Genomic DNA, 22,889 nt, shown 5'->3' with positions numbered 1-22,889 from the left:
AGTCTGATATTTCAAATGTATAGTAAGAAGTATATAAGGAATATTTTAGAAGTAAAAGAGAAAATACATTTGTCTAAGAAAAAGCCTTTAACTGCACTACAGATGCTAGGATAGCTATCAACGTATTTTTGTTTTAATGTAAAGCATTATTTGTATACCCACAACAAAACATGGACCTGTAGAAGTTTTCAAGCAATCTTCTAACAGCTTCATACGAGTCTTCTGGAGCTCAGGACTGTCCCACTCTTCTGTTTCTACTCCCCAGTATAAGTCTATGACCTGGAAATCAATGTATAACACACTGTTAGTTTTATTCATTAGTTTAAGCTTCTCCTACATAACAAGATGATCAAGATCTCAGTTAAGAGTTAATGTGGGCCAGTGGGTAGAGCAGTGGGTGGAACTGGGTGCTATTCCCAGTCCTAACATGGACCAGCTCTGTGATGTAGGCAAGTCAACTTACCTCTTTGTTTCCCCTCCCACTGTCTTCTCTATTTAGACTGTAAATTCTTTGGGGCAGGGACTGCCTCTTACTATATGTTTGTACAGCACCTAGCACACTGATGTCCCGATCTCAGATGGGGATTCTAGTTGCTATTGTAATGCAAATAATAAATGAATAATAATAATTACAAGACTCTGGTCAAAATCCTGGCCCCTATGAAGTCAAGTTGCAATTGACTTCAACACAGCTCAGATTTCACCCAGTGACTTTTTGACCCCTCCAGAGATCAAACTATCCTGTGCTAAAATGAATGAAAAAGACAGGATTGGATTAGATACTGTAATATCACTCTTCCTTTGTTCCCTAATGCTTTGTTGCTCTGGAAGCAAAAAATGCATGAATTTATAATAGCAGATGGCTTGCTCTTCAAACTTTCATCTGTTGCTATAGATTCAGTTTTATAAGGTTAATAGGATGCAAGCAAATGCATGAAAGAAGCTGGTTGAGGTTGCTACATTTATTTAAAGAGATTTAGTGATGAAGCGTGGTTTCGCTACATATTTTAACTGTTAATGGATGGAAGTTTCATTATTGCAGGACATTTTATTTAAAGGAACAGAGTCCTTTATCTGTCTCAGGTTCTTAAAAAAATAAATTGATGATATATCCTGCTGCGATTTGCTTATTTACGCTACTATCAGTTTTCAATAAAACCACGTGATACTATTGTAAAGAAGTCATTACTGCACAATTAAAAAACAGTATTGGGACATATCTTCATTATTTAATTTACATATTTATTTGTATTGTAATAGCACCTAGACTCCTCAATCAAGATGGAACCATATTGTGCTTAATACAGTCTGAACACAGTAGTAAGAGAGAGTCCCTGCACTGAAGAACTTACCATCTAAAACGTATATGGTTGATACATTAGTCAAGTTAACCCACTTGTAAACAGACAAATCTTAGAAAGGTTCTGGTAACAATGACTGATAGGTTATAAGACCCAATCCTGCCAACAGTTATGTACATGCTTTACTGCCATGAGTATTCATAGTAAAATTAAGCATGTACATAACTGTTTGCAGGATTGGGACCACAGGCACTACACGCTGGAGGTAAGAGACCACATGTGGTGAAACAGCCCAAAGAGTGAAGTGCATTATAAAGTGGAACAAAAGAGAATAGTGTCAGACAGACTAATTTTATACATTTTTACTTTACATAAACTATGTCCAAAACACTCATTAGAGCAAGAAACTTCTTTGCAGCTCTTGCCATCTCAGCCTTCCTGCATCTCTCTGCTTCATTGATCTTTTTCTATTTACAAGTGAAAATATTTCTTTTCTCCATATTTCTTTCTCCTTCCCATTATTTATCTATGGATTTATTTTTGAACTCTGTGTTGTTTTCATCAGATGCCTGAATATTAGGATTGCATAAGACATAAATTAACTAATTCAGTCATGTATCAGAGGGTAGCCGTGTTAGTCTGGATCTGTAAAAGCAGCAAAGAATCCTGTGGCACCTTATAGACTAACATACGTTTTGGAGCATGAGCTTTCGTGAGGAAGTGGGTATTCACCCACGAAAGCTCATGCTCCAAAACGTCTGTTAGTCTATAAAGTGCCACAGGATTCTTTGCTGCTAATTCAGTCATATATTCTCAATTCCACAGATATTTGAATTTGCAGCCAGATGAACTTGTCACTCAAGAATTTTCTCAGGCATCAAAGGAAATTTTTACTCTAACTGACCAGTCGGAAGTCAGAGAACTTGAGCTAGGACAGAAGAGAGAACAGTGTGTCAAGGTTGACTTTCTAGCATGCTGTGTGCCTCTCCTCTATATGTTATGAAAAGTCAGAAGGTTTCTTTCTAATAACAAAATCGCCCAGCAAAATTTCAGTAGAATAGACAAAAAAAACTAGTATCTTATGTTTAAATGATTTTATTGTTATTGTCTTCTACTTTTTGAATCAAATTTTGTGCCTTGTACACATGGTAAATGCATTCTGATTTATTAAAATGTGATTATCTCCAGAAATGGGACTAAGTAAAAATGTCAGATTTCTCAAAAGACTTCTCCTTGGGTGTTTTCTAAGTCATAACTTCTTTCTTTACTGACAAAAAAGAAAGATGACTGACAAGGAATTCTACATTTTCATATTTTTTTTCTTGAGGGGTGAATACCTGGTGCCACTGACTTTCTATTCTTTTCAGGTTCTTATTCTGTGCTCATCATTGTAGTATCTGAGCACCTTCCATTAATGCACTGAGCAATGGGACTAACATCTTTCACATTTGTTCTCTCATCCTCTCTCCAGGTAGAAAAGTGTGTGTAATTGGCAGTGTTTTATTTTGTAGTGTGTGTGTTATTGTTCAGTGTTGTTGTAGTCATGTTGGTCTCAGAACTAGATGGCATCATGGAACGGGCTACCCAAATACCCTGAAAGAATCTGCTTCAATGTGGAAAAAAAATCGGATCCAACTGCACATATTTAGTTGTTACCTAACACCCCAGACTGGAACCCATACAGGGTATCATTAAAGAATTATAATCCATATTTGATGGGGACCCCATCCTGAAAGAAATCTTTCCCAACCCTGCCCCCCTTCAAGCAACTCCCAACTTTGCCAAGCTCATCATCAGAAGCAAGTGCCCCACAGGCCAGGACACACCAACTCAAAGCAGCACCAGACTCCGCCGTAACAACTGACTCAAAACTTACAGACATCTCTCTATTGGTATGGTGGTCAATACGCCCCTGAACACCGCTATCACAGCATGTAATGCCCATCCTCCAATGCACTAAATGCCCCAACAACAACTGTGTGAGTGAAATGAGAATCGCTAGGCTCTTGAATAAACTCACACAAAAAAGTGATAAAAGACAAAAAAAAATCATATCCCCAGTGGATGAACACTTCTCAAAAAGTGATCGTTCTATATCTGACCTCTTAGTCCTCATCCTCAAAGGAAGCCTGCATAACACCTTCAAAAGACGAGCCTGGAAGCTTAAATTCATAACTTTGCTAGACACTAAAAATCATGGACTTAAGAAAGCCACTGGATTTATGGCTCATTACAACAATCTGTAACCGACTAACTTCCCCCCTCTCCCCGCTTCTTTGTTCTATGACTCCAGAGATGTTAACTGGGCACTTCACCTTGAAAGGTCTCTTACAGTACGTGTTAACTTCTTATGCTAAACAATCTGTTCCACCTTGTTTTTAGCTGTGACACTCTGTGGGCAAGTCTAACCTTAAAACACTGCATGAGTGTAGCTGCACCGATGCAGCTGTGCCATTGCAGTGTTTTCATGAAGACGCTCCAAGCCAATGGGAGAGTGCCTTCTCGTCAGTGTAGTTAATTCACCTTCCTGAGAGGTGGCAGCTAGGTTGGGCAGGAGAAGCTCTCTTGCTGACATAACGCTGTGTACACGGGGGGTTAGGTAGGTATAAGTACGTCGCTCAAGAGTGTGAAAAATACACACCCCTGAGTGATGATGTTATACTAACAGAAGTCTGTAGTTTAGACCAGATCTGAGTACCTTTTTCAGATCTGAAGAAGAGCTCTGTAAGCTCAAAAGCTTGTCTCTTTCACCAACAGAAGTTGATCCAATAAAATATATTATATACTCACACGTTATTTGTTTATGTTAGAAAAGGCAAGGCCAAAGAAATGCACCTTTGTTATAACCTTATTCCCAGATTTGGACCTTAGCGTCCAAAATATGGGGGTTAGCATGAAAACCTCCAAGCTTAGTTACCAGCTTGGACCTGGTACCTGCTGCCACCACCCAAAAAATTAGAGTGTTTTGGGGCACTCTGGTCCCCCTGAAAAACCTTCCCTGGGGACCCCAAGACCCAAATCCCTTGAGTCTCACAACAAAGGGAAATAATCCTATTTCCCTTCCCCCCTCCAGGTGCTCCTGGAGAGATGCACAGACACAAGCTCTGTGAAACTACACAGAGTGATTCCCCCTCTCCATTCCCCAGTCCTGGGAACAAAAAGGACTTTCCTATTCACCCAGAGGAAATGCAAAATCAGGCTAGCCAATTCAACACACACAGACCTCCCCTGATTTCTTCCTCCCACCAATTCCCTGGTGAGTACAGACTCAATTTTTCTGAAGTAAAGAAAAACTCCAACAGGTCTTAAAAGAAAGCTTTATATAAAAAGAAAGAAAAAATACAAATGTTCTCTCTGTATTAAGATGATACCACACAGGGTCAATTGCTTAAAAGAATATTGAATAAACAGCCTTATTCAAAAAGAATACAAATTAAAGCACTTCAGCACTTATATTCATGCAAATACCAAAGAAAAGAAACCATAGAACTTACTATCTGATCTCTTTGTCCTTACACTTAGAAACAGAAGACTAGAAAATAGAACTACTTCTCCAAAGCTCAGAGGAAACAGGCAGACAGACAAAAGACTCAGACACACACTTCCCTCCACCCAAAGTTGAAAAAATCCGGTTTCCTGATTGGTTCTTTGGTCAGGTGTTTCAGGTGAAAGAGACATTAACCCTTAGCTATCTGTTTATGACAACCTTGCACTTACACTAGAAGGGGCTGAGGTTTGTGATGGTCTTTAGCTGCCAGGGCATTTATTCCACAGTCTTGGGCTGGCCCCTGAGTACGTTGTGTCTCCTGCATAGATGAGCTTTATTTTTATTGGAGCTTCAGGTACTTTCTCAAAAGCAGGGCTCATTAGGATGCTGGAAATGAACACTTGGAGCAATGGTTGTAAAAGGCTAGTTGGGGCCCACCTGACTCAGTCCCTCAGAGCCCGATGATGGTAGAATGCTGAAGAAGACATGAACGGGGTTGGGGCATGTATTAATGCAGAGGCAGCACTCATAAAGAACTACAGTTACTGGTGAATAATCTTTCCTTTTTGCTGGAAAGTGAGGTTTAGGATCTCCCGATACTAACGTGGAAATACATTATTACTGTTGTACTAGACTAGAGGATGTTGTTGGGGACCAGCAAGTTTTTAGGCAATCACATTATATTGCTGAAGCTGGTGGATGCACTAGCCACCTTTCATTCATGCTAAATGAAGGCGCAATTAAATGTCCATTTGTTTAGGGACAGCTGAAATAATAGAAACCATTGCTGAAGGCACAGCCCAGCATGGAAAGGGCGGAACAAGAACTAACTCAGGGAGAATAAAAAGGGTGTCCCTGGGACTGACTGAAAATGCAGAGGCTGAAGAATTGATTGGTTGGGAGCAGAAAGCAGCCAGAGAAGCAGATGATAGCATAGCCTTGAGAGGGAACAGAAACAGAACTCCTTGAGACACAGGACCGACAGGAAAGTGAGCACAGATCTCTGAACAAAGAAACTGCTTCCTGCTTCTGTATTCAGGGGAAAAGATTTTGTATATATAGTCTTTGTAAACAAACAGAATTGCATCAAAGAACTAACTGATTCTATCATTAATTTCTCCTACTAATGGAAATAACCCTGTAAGGCCCCAAATATTGTCTATCCTCTCAGGCTAAGGGCAACATTATTAAATCAGAGAATTGTAAGGGACCTCGAGAGGTCATCTAGTCCAGTCCCCTGCACTCACGGCAGGACTAAGTATTCCCTAGACCAGTGGTCCCCAATGTGGTGCCCACGGGCCGGGGCATTTATGTGCACTCGCCTGGTGCCCAGCAGGGGACCTGCCAGGGACAGAGACCTCAGGCTGCGGGCGTGGTGTTCTCTGTTCCTGGAAGATGCAGGGCCTGCCTAGTTCCAAGCAGGGGAGCGAAGCTGCAGCCCAACGCCTGCCAGGGACAGAGAACTCTGGGGCTGCAGGTGCCGGTGTTCTCGGTCCCTGGCAGGTGCGTGGCCGTGGCATAAGCTGGACAGAAGCCGCGGCCCCGCGCCTGCTGGGGACAGAGAACTCTGGGGCTGCAGGTGCTGGTGTTCTTGGTCCCCAGAAGGTGCGAAGCCCACTTAGTGCCCAGCAAAGAAGAGAATCTGGGGCTCCGCGCCTGCTGGGGACAGAGTACTCCAGGGCTGTGGGCACTGGTGTTCTCTGTCCTTGTGGCTTTTCACCAGCTTCTCTCTTCTCTCTGGATTCATATATTATGTAATATTAAACATGTTTTTTGTATTATTTAATACACAAATACAAACTAAGCCTTGAAAAATTGTTGGCGCCCGCCTCAGTCTTCTGAAAATGTGAATGTGCTACTGGTCACAAAAAGGTTGGGGACCACTGCTCTAGACCATTCCTGTGAGGTGTTTTTTTTAATCTGCTCTTAAAAATCTCAGTGATGGAGTGATTCCACAATCTCTCCAGGCAATTTATTGCAACACAAATGATGAATCTTTTGCAGCTACAGTTCACTTAGCACTAGTAAACACGCTTTGCTTTGGTAAGCAAATCTTAGCGACATAGGTGCTGACTGCAAGGGTGCTCCAGTGCTGGAGCACCCTGGGAAAAAACTTAGCAGGTGCTTAGCACTCACCGGCAGCCAAGCTCCCTTCCTCTGCCCAGTGCCTCCCACTCACTGGTGGCCCCGCTGATCAACTCCTTCTCTCCCTCCCAGCGCCTCCTGCATGCTCTGGAGGAGCAGGGATGGGACATGCTTGGTGGAAGGGGTGGGAAGAGGTAGGGCATGTGTGGGAAGAAGCAGGGTGAGAGAAGGAAGAGGCGAGGAAGGGGTGGAGTGAGGGTGGGCCTGGGATAGAGGGGGGTTGAGAGGAAGTCGGCGTCTATGCATAGGGGTATTCAAGACCCATAAAGAGAGACACAGAAAAGAAATAATTCTAGGATAAATCCCTATGCTTTATTGCTCATAAGCATGCTTCCATCTCAATTTTGCCTGAGCTCTCCTGGACCAAATTTTTGATAGTGGTTTGTAAATTTGTGCCTAGTAACTGCATATCCAAACAGGCATGCTCGCACAACTGTGTGTGGGCAAAAATAAGAGGCCACTTTTGAAAACTGGGCTGTAATGTCTCAAAAAATATCTTTCAGGATTGGCGTGACACCATCATGACCTAATCTTGCATCACAACTTCATACCATTGTGTTACAACATGATGACTCTGCATCTTGACGTCATGATGTTACATTGCAATGTGGTGATTCAGTGTCAAGCTATTAAAAATCAACTGTCACATGAGAAGTTTGCCCTGCCCAGCAAGCTGATATAGGTGTCAAACCTATATGCGCATGGAACCTGAGAATTTAGAAAGAAGGAGTATATGGGATACAGCGGAACAAGAAGATGCTTGTGACTGATGTCAAAGCATATTTATTACAGTAACTCCTCATTTAACGTTGTCCCACTTAACGTGGTTTCAATGTTACCTCCCTGCTTAATTAGGGAACATGCTCGTTTCAAGTTGTGCAATGCACACTTATAACATCATTTGGCTGCCTGCTTGTAAGATTCTGTGGAAGAGCAGCAACTTTACAAGGGAGCATTGCCTAAGTTCCGCTTCTCCGCCTCCTCCCCCGCCCTCCTGTGTTTCCCCCAGCTGTTTGGCGGTGCTTAGGACTTTTTGGGAAGGAGGCGGAGAAGTGGAGACGCAGGGCTTCCCTGCTCCTGCCCCTCCCTCCTAGAAAGTCCTAAGTGCGAAGTGCTGGGCGGGAGGGGGAGAAGCAGGTAAGCCCTGCATCTCCACTCCTCCCCCTCCCTCCCAGAAAATCCTAAATGCCACTAAACAGCTGTTTGGCGGCGCTTAGGACTTTCTGGGAGGGAGGGGCAGGAGCAGGGAAGCTTAGGACTTTGCGGGGGGAGGGATATGGCATGCTCCGGAGAGGAGATGGAGTGGGGGTGGAAAGTCGTGTGCCTGGAGTGGAGTGGGGACAGGAAGAGGCGGGCCTGGAGCATTCCCAGCAAAATCCGAGCCTGTTCTCCGGGGAAGTTGCTGTTGCTGCTGCAAAGGTGCTTCCTAGCGTCCTTGCCTGCAGCGAGCTGTGCCTGTGTGTGGTAAGCCAGGGGCACTTCTCAACCACAGTACAGTACTATACAGTATATAATGCCTTTTGTCTGCCCCCCTCCCCAAATTTCCTTGGAACTTAACCCCTGGCATTTACATTAAATCTTATGAGACAATTGGATTCATTTAACATTGTTTCACTTAAAGTTGCATTTTTCAGGAACATAACTACAACGTTAAGTAAGGAGTTACTGTACTCATAACTGGAGACATTGCTCACCCAATGTCCACCCTAATAGAAATATTACTCAGTATTATTGCCTAACTTGGTTGCCAACTTGACACTCTGTGTAAGAGTTCACTGCCCAAGCTAGACTGACTTTGAGGCTAGTCTATTTGCACATCTGATTTCTTTTTTTTAAGCTTTTCACTCATGAGTCAGTGTTTTCTGTTTGCTTTCCTAAGCTTCTGTCATAACAACTCCTATCATCTTTATAGGTCATTCTTTTTTTCTTACTAATTGAAAGAAATTAGCATTTTATTTTGTATATCTTTCTGTAGGGTGCATTAGCCTGTTGAGCCCTTTAAGCAGAAAAGACTGTAAATTGTTAACAATATACGTGAACTTTTTTGCTTGACTCTGGATGCCTTCATTTTCTTGTGCACAATGGATTTTCTTTCTTCTGTTTATCATATATCTTTTTTTCCTCCCCACACTAGAAGATGCCCCCACTTAACAGTTGTTAATTATCCTGAGAAAATGTTTCCATTATGAGCTAGTTTCTCAGTTTAAAATAAACCTAGAGAAACGGATATATGTCAAGCTGTTTAAAGATTCAAAATATAATGTGTTCTGGAGGTACACTTTCTAGCATACTTTTTATCTCTATTTTAACAACAGTCCAAATCAAAATGCATGTTTTTCAGAAACATTTTTGTGATTCAAAGGAAAACAAATGGAACTAATAGAGTCTATCCTAAGCCAATTCAGAGATGGAATTAATGTATTCAGTCACATTTCTCCAGAGATGGTAATTACGTCCCACAGGAGTGGTCAACACAGGAAGCCTGACAGATCTGATGTTTTGCAACAATTGAGACCCTGTTATCGGTGGCGCCAGATGACGCAGAAAAAACTGGATCACTGAATATATTAGAATGAATTTAAGTTAGGTCACGATTTATCAAGCAGATGATGACTTGAGGATACTCTACAGTATGTGGTTTTCATGGTAGCCAGACACTGATCAGATCTTATAAGTAGAGGACCACATATAAAGAATAAAAAGTTTCATCCACCCAAATACTCTATCTGTTACAGTAAGAAGCTATGTCCCTTCTTGTATGTTTGAAAAGTGCCTAGTACTTCATGGGCATCACTTCAAACTAATAATAATAATGATTTTTTTGTATTAAAAGATAATGCTTCCCATAATAACCATAAAATAGTGGGAGGTCAGACTGCCAAGAAAAAAATATTTTTATGAGAGAAAAATCTCAGAGCTGCTGCAGAATGCTTTCTCACTTTCTCTTTGTAATTTTTATATAACCTTTCCCACTTGAGCCAAAAAACCTGATAAAATCACTTGTATACTAACGTCAAAACTAGGGCTGTCGATTAATCACAGTTAACTCACGCGATTTAACTTAAAAAAAATTAATCGCAGTTTTAATTGCACTGTTAAACAATAGAATACCAATTGAAATTTATTAAATATTTTGGATGTTCTTCTACATTTTCATATATATTGTATTATATTGTAATTGAAATCAAAGTGTATATTATTTTTATTACAAATATTTGCACTGTAAAAATGATAAACAAAAGAAATAGTATTTTTCAGTCCACGTCATTCGAGTATTGTAGTACAATCTGTCATGAAATTGCAATTTATAAATGTAGATTTTTTTGTTACATAACTGCACTCAAAAACAAAACAATGTAAAACTTCAGAGCCTACAAGTTCACTCAGTCCTATTTCTTGTTCAGCCAATCGTTAGGACAAACAAGTTTGTTTACATTTACAGGAGATAATGCTGCCCTCTTCTTATTTACAATGTCACCAGAAAGTGAGAACAGGCATTTGCAGGGCACTTTTGTAGCTGGCATTGCAAGGTATTTATGTGCCAAATATGCTAAACATTTGTATGCCCCTTCATGCTTTGGCCAACATTCCAGGGGACATGCTTCCATGCTGATGACGCGCATCAAAAAAATGTGTTAATTAAATTTGTGACTGAACTTCTTGTACGTCCTCTGCTCTGTTTTGCCCACATTCTGCCATATATTTCATGTTATAGCAGTCTCGGATGATGACCCAGCACATGTTTATTTTAAGAACACTTTCACTGCAGATTTGACAAAACGCAAAGAAGGTACCAATGTGAGATTTTTAAAGAGAGCTACATCACTTGACCCAAGGTTTAAGAATCTGACGTGCCTTCCAAACTGAGAGGGACGAGGTGTGGAGCGTGCTTTCAGAAGTTTTAAAAGAGCAACAAGAGCAACTACAGAACCTGAACCACCAAAACAGAAAATCAACCTTCTGCTGGTGGCATCTGACTCAGATAATGAAAATGAACATGTGTTGGTCTGCACTGCTTTGGATTGTTATCAAGCAGAATTGTCATCAGCATGGATGCATTTCCCCTGGAATGGTGGTTGAAGATGAAGGGACATATGACTCTTTAGCGCATCTGGCATGTAAATATCTTGCAATTCCGGCTACAACAGTGCCATGCAAATGCCTGTTCTCACTTTCAGGTGACACTGTAAACAAGAAGCGGGCAGCATTATCTCCTGAAAATGTAAACAAACTTGTTTGTCTGAGTGATTGGCTGAACAAGAAGTAGGACTGAGTGGACTTGTAGGCTCTAAAGTTTTACATTGTTTTGTTTTTTAATGCAATTTTTCTTATACTTAATTCTACATTTGTAAGTTCAACTTTCATAATAAAGAGATTGCATGACAGTACTTGTATTAGGTGACTTGAAAAATACTAGTATTTTGTTTTTTACAGTGTAAATAACTGTAATAAAAATAAATATAAAGTAAGCACTATACGCTTGGTATTGTTTGTTGTAACTGAAATCAATATCTCTGAAAATGTAGAAAACATCCAAAATATTTAAATAAATGGTATTCTATTACTGTTTAACAATGTGATTAAACACATGATTAATTTTTTTAATCATGTGATTAATCGTGAATAATTTTTTTAATTGCTTGACATCTCTAGTCAAAACTAGATTTGACTAGTCACTGCTTTTTATGGATTCCCAATTGTTTCAGGACATGTAGGTAAAATAGTTAACATCTGCCTCTGTGCTGGTGGGGCTGCCCATCTCACCTCCATCTACACGAAGAATTTCCTGATGTTTTGAGGCCTATGTCAGTCTTCAGATAATAGTTGAAACTATTTAATAAAATAGTTTTATTTTTGTGAATACTTATGAGGGAAACCTTCCTCTATTAAGATATTCATATATTATCATCAAAGCAGGAACTGAGGTCTTTCTCCATTTTGTACTACAGCCCATCTCAAGAGTGTATTTTCTTCCCGATTATGGATTAAATGCATAGTGTTATTATCCGGTGTCATCACCTGCCTTGTAGGTGGGAAATTTCCTGTGCTGTGGAGCAATAATTGGCGCCGGGTTGTTAGGGTTGGCTGGCACAGGCAGCCCAGCTTTTGCCAACTCCAGTTCATGTTTTCTCTGTTTTTCCTTCTCTTCATTCTCTTTTTGTTGTTTTTCCATTTCTCGGCGGTGGGCCAACTCTTGTTCTTCTTGTTTCCTTCGGTGGGCGAACTCTTCTTCTTCTAGTTTTCTTTTGTGTGCTGCCTGTTTGATTTGTTCTTCTCTTTCTTTCATCTCCATCTCTTTTTGTTTTATTTCCAGTTGTCGCCTGTGTTCAGCTTCTTTGATTTGCTCTTCGGCCTCAATTTTTGCCTTAGAAGTCATGATTCCTGTTTTCTTGTGTTGGGGTGCCCTCCGGTGTTTATCTTCTGCACTGCAGGCTCTCTGTTGCCTCCTGAAGTCTGCCTAGCAACAGTGCCTTTAGCTAATCTTCAATGTTAAGTAAACCTGAAAAACCACTTTATCTGCATGCATATAGTGCTGGAACTTGCCTCCTAATGGGAGGGCTATTGCATGACAAAAGACCCTTAACAGTCTGGTAATGGCTTCTTGCTTAACATGCAAGCCACAAACTGCCAGAGAGAGCAGAAAAAAAAATTCTCTCTGGTTCCCTTTTAAAACCAACTGTTTCTCTCTCTGCTAAAAAGCCCTTAGCAGAGAAAAGAAAAATATAATATTCCTACTGGCTTCTGGATTCTGTCTAGATCCCACCCGCTGCTACACCATATCATAACCTTAGTCCCAGATTTGGACCTTAGCGTCCAAAATATGGGGGTTAGCATGGAAACCTCCAAGCTTAGTTACCAGCTTGGACCTGGTACTTGCTGCCACCACCCAAAAAATTAGAGTGTTTTGGGGCACTCTGGTCCCCCTGAAAAACCTTCCCTGGGGACCCCAAGACCCAAATCCCTTGAGTCTCACAACAAAGGGAAATAATCCTTTTCCCCTTCCCCCCTCCAGGTACTCCTGGAGAGATACACAGACACAAGCTCTGTGAAACTACACAGAGACTCCCCCCTCTCTGTTCCCAATCCTGGAAACAAAAAGTACTTTCCTATTCTCCCCAGAGGGAATGCAAAATCAGGCTAGCAATCCAACACACAGATCTCCCCGATTTCTTCCTCCCACCAATTCCCTGGTGAGTATAGACTCAATTTCCCTGAAGGAAAGAAAACTTCAACAGGTCTTAAAAGAAAGCTTTATATAAAAAGAAAGAAAAATACATACAAATGTGCTCTCTGTATTAAGATGATACAACACAGGGTCAATTGCTTAAAAGAATATTGAATAAACAGCCTTATTCAAAAAGAAGACAAATCAAAGCACTCCAGCACTTATATTCATGCAAATACCAAAGAAAAGAAAACCATAGAACTTACTATCTGATCTCTTTGTCCTTACACTTAGAAACAGAAGATTAGAAAGTAGAACTACTTCTCCAAAGCTCAGAGGAAACAGGCAGGCAGACAAAAGACTCAGAGACCCAATTCCCTCCACCCAAAGTTGAAAAAATCCGGTTTCCTGATTGGTCTAAAAATCCGGTTTCCTGATTGGTCCTCTAGTCATGTGCTTCAGGTGAAAGAGACATTAACCCTTAACTATCTGTTTATGACAGTTATGCCTAAAGGAGACATCACACTATTTCTTTCTTTCCTTTCTTTGAGATGTCTCCTCAGAGATTACTGAAGAATAAGGAAAATAAAGGAGTTTGATAAATAAAAGATATCAGAATTTTTCATGAATAGTACAGGAGAGTAAGAGAAGCTGGTTTTATTATTTTATACTTCCCTTTGCATTCTCCCCAAGCAGCATTGCAATAGAGACTGTCCAAATAGCTGATCAGTTGGCACCCTCACATCAAGATTTTTCATAAACGCAGCATCCAATGTGATTTTAGATGATCTCTACTGCCATACAGGCTTCCCAACTCCATTTGATTTGAGGGGATCTAAGATTGGTTCTCTTAATAGAGATAATATTGATGTTCATAAGAAAAAGCCCCAACAACAATCAGAACCTGCTGATGAATGTATATTAAGAGTGATGCAGGACTTTAGATGCAGAATGATAGCTTAAAGACATTAACTGTTATCACTAAAAACAATGCTTCTTTATCTCATAAAATTGAGTTACAGGGAAGCAATGCAAAGGCATGTAATATTAGTGTGTTGGGAGGAATGCCTGAAGCTTTGGACTTAAGAGTTTTCTGATAAGTTACATTTTTACAATATTGCATAGTGAATTTATTCCCCCTTTCTGAGAGCCTAACCCAAAGCCCAGTGAAGTCAATGGGAGTCTTTTTTTTAAATGCAATACAAGTTTATTCAAGAACATCTTTGGTATTTACATGGCCCCCCCTTACTGATGTATCTGAACACCTCACAGTCTTTAATGTATTTATCCTTCCCCATGAGATAGGGAAGTACTGTCCCCCCATTTTACAGATGTTGAATAGAGGAGCTTGAACCCATGACTCCCAAGTCACAAGTTAGTGTCACAAGCACTGCATCATCCCTCCAACAATACCACAAGACAGGGAGCAGAGGCAAAGTAGACTGGCTGATGAGAACACGGTCCTGCTCTTGCAAATGAGAGGCTAACAAGGAATGAGGGGGCTTTCACAGAAACCTACGGAAGTTAGGTGCCCAGCTCATACTGAATTTCATCTGGAATTGAGCACCAATTCCTCAAAGATCCACTGAATATCCCAGCTAAAACTTTGGAAGTTTATGCGAAATGAAAACAGCTGAGGTGCTGTTTTCCCAAGACACGTGTTCAGCATGGCACTCTGGGAACTAGGTTCACCTCTCCCATCGCCACCAAAAGAAGCTGTCTATTGTATATGGCCCTTGGCAATTTACTTATGTTTATTTTACTCCTAACAGATGGAGAAGACGTAAAGCTGGACGTCTTGAGAAGACACTATCATAGGATGTATTCTGTGCCAATTTATGCAGGGTAATGGGATTTCTACTTCTGTCTTCTCACCCCTTGCCAAAATTAGCTCTGTTCTCTGCCGTCCTTACCTGTTTCTTGAGGGAGATGGAGAAACATTTTATTTTCAAATTGTTACCAGACAAAGCTAAAAATTAACTTGACAAGAGTAACTTGTTAAAGGTGATTGGCTCCCATTAATTTCAAAGGGACTTCTCTCATGCTTAAAGTCAAGTATGTGTTTAACTGGATTTAGGGCTGCACACTCAACATCTTGCAAGATCCAAGACCAAGGTCAAACAGAAAAATATATTTCTTCATTGCTTCTGGAAATACAAGTCTGTGACTTTATCAAACCATTCAACTGGCTACATCAAACAGTGGAGAGACACTATTTAAATCCTGATCGGCATTCAAGCTTGCACTTGCCCTGTTCCTCCTCCTCCTCCAAGTTGTAAGTAGAAATAGGTCTAACCTACTCTCACCACTTTGGCAATAATATCCAGGATTAGGCAGCTGTCACAGAAGCACCCTCTCCCACTGAAATTTGTTTAGGCATCTAGCCACAGTAATCACCAAGATCATGCTAATTTTCAAAGCAGGAGACATTTAGCCTTTGGCAATTTTCTGCTAAGGCAACTTTGTACCAAGTGACTGACCTGCATGCAAGAATTTGCTCCCCTCAACACTGGTAACACATAGTAGTTGGAGTTATTTAGTGTCATTCGTGAGCAGCTGCTTTTGATAACTCAAGTCTGTTCTTTCAGCCTCTGTATGCAGGAGCCAAAAATCAATATATGTAAAAGTTCATAATACTTCTCTGAATAAACTACTTTCTTACTAGTTGAGGTTTGTCAAATATATAGAGACATTTATGGCTACAGTGTCATTCACCTGACACCAGTTTACAAGCCATATATTTGATGTCTTCAAATTGGTGACAGAATGGGCCCGGTTAGGGCAAAACCTTCCTTCAAATAGGACCTTTACTGCGAATTATGCAGCTCTTTATCGAGGGCCTAACACAAAATGTGATTACTTTGCAATCATCTTGCGGACTCAAAACATTGATGTCCTAGTGCTACAAGAAACACAGTGACCTGGAGAGTGAAGGCCACCATGCAAAGATCAACAGAAACATTCTCATATTTGCAAGTCATCACCCTAAATATTGACTTGTGACATATGCAAAAAACATGACCTTAAGAATTCCATCTAGGTCATGCCTACTACGAACCCCTACTCAACTGCCATCAAGATCAGTGATCTACAGTTGTAAACGTGTACAAGCCACCATCATCGAAATGGCTATGTCCAACATTACCAAGCCATCTTATATCCCGGGGCTATACAAGAATGACTGTATTGGAGAACAGCTGGCATCCTGGGCTTTCACCAAAGGCCCAATACCAAAGACTGTGGCATGGTCAGTTGGATTGATGGAAGAAGTGCTACACTCCAGTACTTTGTTTTGTCTTGCACAACATCAGCAGCCACACAATATCATCTTCAAGGTCAGTTCTTGATGACTTTCCCAATAACCAATATTGCCCAGTTATGACTTGCACAGTCCTACAAGTTCCACTCATTCAGTTCCTCCTGAAACTGTGCTGGAATCTACAGTCTGCTGACTGGTTCTGCTATGTGGTTATCATATAGGGCTTGACATGTCTGGCTCATTACCACCACTTTATAGGCCTACTCATATCAGTTGATAAACCAATCATTGCAAGAGACTTTAAAAAAAGCATTCACTCCTTGCTGGAAAGAGAGAGAGAGGCCTTCTTCTGGCAATATCACACTGACTAAAAGCCCCAAAACTGCAAAGGCTTTGCTTGACTCTTTGAACTCAGCAAGAAGGAAAAGGTGGTGTGAAACTGTGATGGCACTTGACTTCACATCAAGCCGCAAAGCCTAGAAGAGCTCCTCAGTGTTTTAGGCACTGCGGCTCCGCAGTCTACAGACCATCTCAGGTAAGTGCAGATGCCATCTCCACGCAGTTAATTACCAACTCCAATGTACTGATGGATAAAAATATAAGCAGTAAGTCCACAAACAACTTTACTGTGCACTAAACCAGTGCCCGTTGTTTTCACCCCTTTCTGTCCCCTAGACAGTAGATAAAGTTAACAAAAGTCTCTCCAACACTAACTCCAGGAAAGTGGGAGGAATGGATGAAATATATTCAGAATTCCTGAAGAATCTTGGTTCAAAGACAAGAAGGTGGCTGACAGACTGACTTCTTCAGCAACATCCACTCTTCTAGCATAATACCAAAAGAGTGGAAGATAGCCAAGATCATAGCCATTTTGAAGCCCAGAAAGAGGACACTGACCCAAAAAGCTACCAGCTCATCTCCCTCTTTAGCAGTTGCTATAAAGTGGTGGATCAGCTCCTACTTCAAAGGTTACAGCCAATACTGGACAATTGGTCCCCAAAGAGCAGGCTGAATTTAGAACTAGTCGCACCTGCTAAGACCAGCAGCTGGCCTTAACCAGCTATATAAAATCTGGCTACCAGCAAAATTAAAAACAGTAGCAGCATTCATTTACTTTTCTTCTGCATATAGTATTGTATAGTGCAAAGGTCTCCTGCTGAAGTTATCATTAGCTATCCCATGCCAATCAGACTCATCACCAAGATGCTGAGTGATGGAAGATTCACCTTGGTGAATCTGCCAGTAAATCACAGAGATTGGGATCCATTTTAGTGCCCACACTATTCAATCCCTATACCAATGATATTCCTATCACATTATCCTATAAATTCATCTATACAAACGACATTGTTAGCAATTCAAGTGTCCTCTCTGGAGGCCACAGAAAAGGTCTGGACACTCGAGACGTATTTCAAAGCTAGGCAATTGAAACCAAATGCTTTGAAAACACTTGCCTGTGCCTTCCCCCCTCTCTGTGCCTTCCATTTGAATAACTACAATGCCGACGTGCCGTTGAAAGTGGACTTTTGTGGTCTGCCTCTTTTACATGATCACAACACTACAGGCCAGAGGAAAGGACACCAGCATTCACTGGCTCAAATTATGGGCCTTTGTGATGTCCCAAATGCAGACCTGATTGAAGATCCAACAAAAGAAGTCCTAGGATTCTGCCTTCCCCATAGGCAGTGGCCTGCACTCAAATGCATTCAGACAACGTATTGAAGGTGTGGATATCTCCTCCACAAATGGAAGAATCCCCAAACTGTGACTGTAGTCAGGTACAAACCATGCAATACATTACAGACAATTGCCCCCTTCACACTTATAGTAGTGGCACAAGGGGGATCCATCTAGCTACCCTACAAGCATTAGAATGGCTGTTGAATCTCAATATTCAATTTTAATCCCAGCCTGTTGCTTTTTAAATGTCATACGAAAGAATAAATAGAACAAGCCATATATTAAGATCACCTGCAGCAGGATCACCTCATCCACTACTGAAGTGGAGACACCTGGAAGGATAAGGCCTTTTCCTGTAGCCATATTGTAAGGCCTAAAGCCTAAGGCCTTTGTCTGCAGCCATATTAAGAGAGCAGCAGCCATTAGCTGACAAGCAGGAAGTCACATCCTCACATTCCATCTAATTACATTAAAACATTGCAATATCAGGCTGTTAAGAAGGCGATACTGGCCGAATAATACCCACGATCACGAGATAAAGAAAGAGATCTTAAGCTAGTTAAAGAAAACTTAGCTTGATAGCATCCTGTCTGTCAAGAAATCACTTCTCAATAGTTGTGGTTGTGAAATCCTCATTTCTTTATTGTTTTATTTTTATAGTCCCCACTTCCCTCCTGTTTGTCTGTACGATCTCTGTCTGGTTCTTTGATTGTTTCTGTCTGTTTCATAATTAATTTTGCTAGGTGTAAATTAATTAAGGTGGTGGAGTATGATTGGTTAGAGAAATTTGTTACAATATGTTAGGATTGGTTAGTAAAATTTTAGTATGATTGGTTAAGGTATAGCTAAGCTGGACTCAAGTTTCACTGTATAAACTGGGGTCCAAAAGTAAGTTCTTTGGGAACCAACTCCAGGACACAGCCCCAAGAACAGAGCTGCCAGACCTCAACACTCTGCTAATAACTCCGTGCAGAAACTGGAGTCCCCCAGATGGACCTGACCCTGACTGACCAGAAGGAAAAAGTTCATCTGTCTTATTGGGAGTGGTGAGCATTGTATGTGTAGCGTATGCATTCTGTTTTGGTGCGTGTTAATAAATAGAGGTTAAGTAGGATATTACTGCGTAAGGCTCTTTCTCTGGTAAAAGACCCTGTAAACCCATAAAAGATTAAGCCCAGAGGGAATAGGTGTTTGCCCGGAGCCCACGGAGAGGTAAAGTTAGAGTGCATAAATTAAGAGAGTTACACCTGAGCCTTAGGAATAGGGTTACGCTAGGTGCCTAAATTAAGAGGGTTACACCTTGAGCCCTAGGAACTAGGTAGAGGTGGGGTCTTAGTGTGTACAAGTGACAGAGAGTTTTGTGCAGGTAACAATCTCTGGAGTGAAACCTGGGTAGAACCCAGCCTTAATGGTCTGTGAAGGTCCCCACTCACCCCACCTCCATGTGCCCAGATGCAAGCATGATGAGTATACTGCCAGAGCTGATCAGATCCATCTAGCCCAGTAACCAATCAATGATAGTGATCAACACCAAATGCTTCATAGGAAGGCATAAGGAGGTCACAGAAGCACCTCAAATAGTCCAACCATCAATTTAGATTTGTGGAAGTGGAAAAAGGGATAAAGGAAATTTGGACGCAGACATCTTAGTTTTCAACAGAATAGAGCAAGCCGTTGATCATTACTGCATGCAACAAAAGGTATAAATCTTGTCCTAATTGTTTATCTGGTGGAGACCTGCCTAGAAAGGGGGAATTCCCATCCATGCGCACTCTCCCCCTTGCAATTGTTTGAGAATAAACTGTCTCTGACATGTTGCAAACAACCTAAGAGTGAAGACTGCATTTTCTTTCACAGATTTTACAGACAAAAGTCAATGGAACTACTCATAAAACAGTTCTGTTTGGCTTCCACAGCCAAAGTCAGTCAAAAAAAAAATGTTTATTACCAAAGTGCAAAATGCTCAGCAAAGAGATCATTCTCTTTCCAAACAATCCTCTCACTCCTCTCAAACTCTAGAGGCACACTGGTGGCTTTTTTCTTTAATTCTCTTATCAAAAGGCACATAGGCCAAAACTTGCAAGCTGAGTGCCTCCAGAAAAGATTGCAGATGGAAGGAATAACCAACAGAAAAGCTGGGGAGGATTGGGGAGAGTCAGTCTAGTGAGGAATTGTATGAATGCTGCCACCAGGTATGCTGGCAAATATGATGAAGACAAAAATAAATCAGCTAATTGGAAAAACCAGGCTCGGTACTTCATGTGGTATATGCAGGGATCTAAGATGTAAAAAGTCAGGGTATTTCAGATTATGCTGACAAATCAGAATAAATAATCCATGTAAAGATAGAAGCCTGATTGCTCCACCTACAGTATATCACATATGACTGTCAGGAAGTCTTTCCGGAGGGTGGGTTCATTCAGGTGAAGCAGGATTGAGTCATGCAAAATTACAAGAATCTTTTTGTAAAGTCTGCTGGGTAGCTTGTGTTTAAGAAGGCCAAGCCACATCCTTTCAAAGGCCTGTTTACACTCCTTTAGCTTTGATACATTCCATTCCTCCTGGTTAGCTTGCTTCACTATGAAACTGACTACCTCATTTTCTTTGTTCGGCATGCTAATGGACAAAATGATGGAAAAATACATTCTGCAGGTAAAGTGATACACTCTTTTGTCTTCTGCATGACTTGTCTGATGTTTTCAGCAACTGCCTTAATCACAAAGTACCAAATGTCATCATAATCCAGGTATTTTTTGAAACATGAGGTTAGGAGTGAAGAGTTCTCTTCTCAAGAGATTAAGTTCTTGTGACGGGGTGTTAACCCCACACTTGCTCTGAAGAGGTTATTGTAGACTAAGAAGGGGGCCAGTTAACCAGATAGGCCACAGCTGAGAGGGATCATGTAGTTTAAGTAATCCCCTGACTGAATAATGAGGAAGCCCAGCTGAGGAGGAACAAGCTGGGCTGGGTTTATAAAGACAGGAAGTTAGCAGAGGAGGGCTGCAGGGAAACAGGCTGCAGTCACTCCCTGGGAGAAGGGAGTTTTGGGGCTGGCAAACCAGGATGGGGCAGCCAGAAGGTTATGAAATGCTAAAGGAAAAGGTAGTAAGATAAAGAATGGAACAGACTGTGGCAGCTGATTAGATGGTCCATGAGCTGGAACCCAGAGTAGAGACCAGGCCCAGCTTCCCCTACCAGCCACTGGAGAAGTAGCACCAGCTGAATGGGAAGTGAATGGGAAGACTGCCTGAGCCCATTCATAAGAAGATACTTTGATATCCCAGAAGGGGAGGATATGTGACTTGGCCAGAGGGCTAAGCCAGGAACACGGAGCATCTTGCCTCACTGAGGGCCAGGAAGAGAAGGCAGGGCGTGCAGCGAGAGGTGGAAAGGATGTGTTGGACCTGGAATCAGTTAATCCCCAGAGCGACCAGGAGGATGCTCACTAGCGGTGAGCAGACCCTATGACAGTTCTCCACAACTAATTTTAAAAGTCGAGGGAAAAACTCCCATTCTGCCTTGACCAAAGAGTATTTCCCTTCCAACTCATCGAAGTTGGTGATAATTACTTGACCTGAAAAGACTCATGGCCCATCAGCTCTGCCAAGCAGTTGACACAACTCCTCCATATTTTGTACTTACCTTTTGCACTGCAGTTCTCTGTGAAAGAGGACTCTTGGTAAAGCAGCTGGCCTACAAATAGCTCCCCTCACTCCAGCAGTGCCCCAAACTGGCTGCAGGGTCTGATGGTGCAAAGGATAGTGGCATCTTCAACTGCCTCCAGGATCTTGAGGAAGTAGCTGGGCTTGCCCTGGATCTGCAACACCAACTCCAGGCTGGTGGCCAGCATGGCAGCCATGCTCTGTCCTGACAGCATGCACTACCTGAGCCACTGCTGCCAGCTGGGCCCAATGGGAGTCTTTCTATTACCAGAGTCTTCAAGAAGGTACTTAAAACACATGCCTAACTAACTATAAGATGAATGACTTTTATATTCATGAGTGAAATCCTAGTCCCACTGAAGTCAGTGGGAATTTTGCCATTGACTTTAATGGAGCCAGGATTTTACTACATATCTTTCCAAATCTGGCCATGACTCTGCAAACACATGGGATAGTTTAAAAAAAATGTTGAGAGTTTGTTTCATTGGTCATCAAGGCTTCAATAATCTGCCTATCAAGTTCATTTCCGTGTTACTGCTGACAAAATTGCTGACAAAATTGTAGTTGGAGCAGTAATTATTATATATAATATGAAGATGCTGTAACTTAAATGATGATAAAAAGAAAAGCAGTAATGATGGCATTAACGTTAACCCAAATGTTGAAACTATATGTGACCTTAATTTCTAGAAAGACAGTACCATAACTTGGATGTGACATTACTTCCTCTTAGGTGTTTTGTATTTTTAAAACAGACAGTTTCATTATGCATAATTTTCAAGAGGAAATGTTATTAATTTGTTAATAAATTGTTCTTATTTACCGGTAAGCACTCTTACATAGAGCAATGTGGATTTTTCCTAGTTGTCTTTTTATTAATACCATCAGTCTTCACTTGTGATGCTTTCAGCACTTTTGTCAATTTGACAAAATTATCATATTACTTGTACTTTTTTTGTTTTATATAGACTTCTATTTTGTGCCAGATTTATCAATAATTACACTATTTTTACATATAAATAAAAATATTTTCAAATATAGGAAGGTTAATTATATATCATAATTGAATAATTAATGTGATAAAATCTACCTGTAATTCCAGCCCATAGTTTTCCCTGCAGAATTCTCTCAGCTTTGGACAAACATGTTCTCTTAGTGTACTTCTTTCTGCTACTGTATCTGTGATAGA

At 41.1% G+C, this 22,889-nt stretch overlaps 1 protein-coding gene across 2 annotated transcripts in view; it reads right to left on the bottom strand.

The window, feature by feature from the left end:
- Positions 1-22,889, bottom strand: part of NWD2 (NACHT and WD repeat domain containing 2) — a 157,622-nt gene that overhangs the window by 71,509 nt on the left and 63,224 nt on the right. The window contains exons 2-3 of one of the 2 annotated variants that reach the window (XM_030564545.1): positions 22,791-22,879; positions 163-279 (exon numbers count right to left, since the gene is read on the bottom strand). In XM_030564545.1, coding sequence (XP_030420405.1) covers positions 163-279; positions 22,791-22,879 — 206 coding nt within the window. Of the gene's footprint in view, positions 1-162; positions 280-22,790; positions 22,880-22,889 lie in introns of those variants that run through there. The other variant, XM_030564546.1, reaches the window with a different exon arrangement.

Source organism: Gopherus evgoodei, chromosome 5, assembly GCF_007399415.2.
Source record: "Gopherus evgoodei ecotype Sinaloan lineage chromosome 5, rGopEvg1_v1.p, whole genome shotgun sequence".
NCBI lineage: Eukaryota > Metazoa > Chordata > Testudines > Testudinidae > Gopherus > Gopherus evgoodei.
This window is presented reverse-complemented; position numbering and strand designations above follow the sequence as displayed.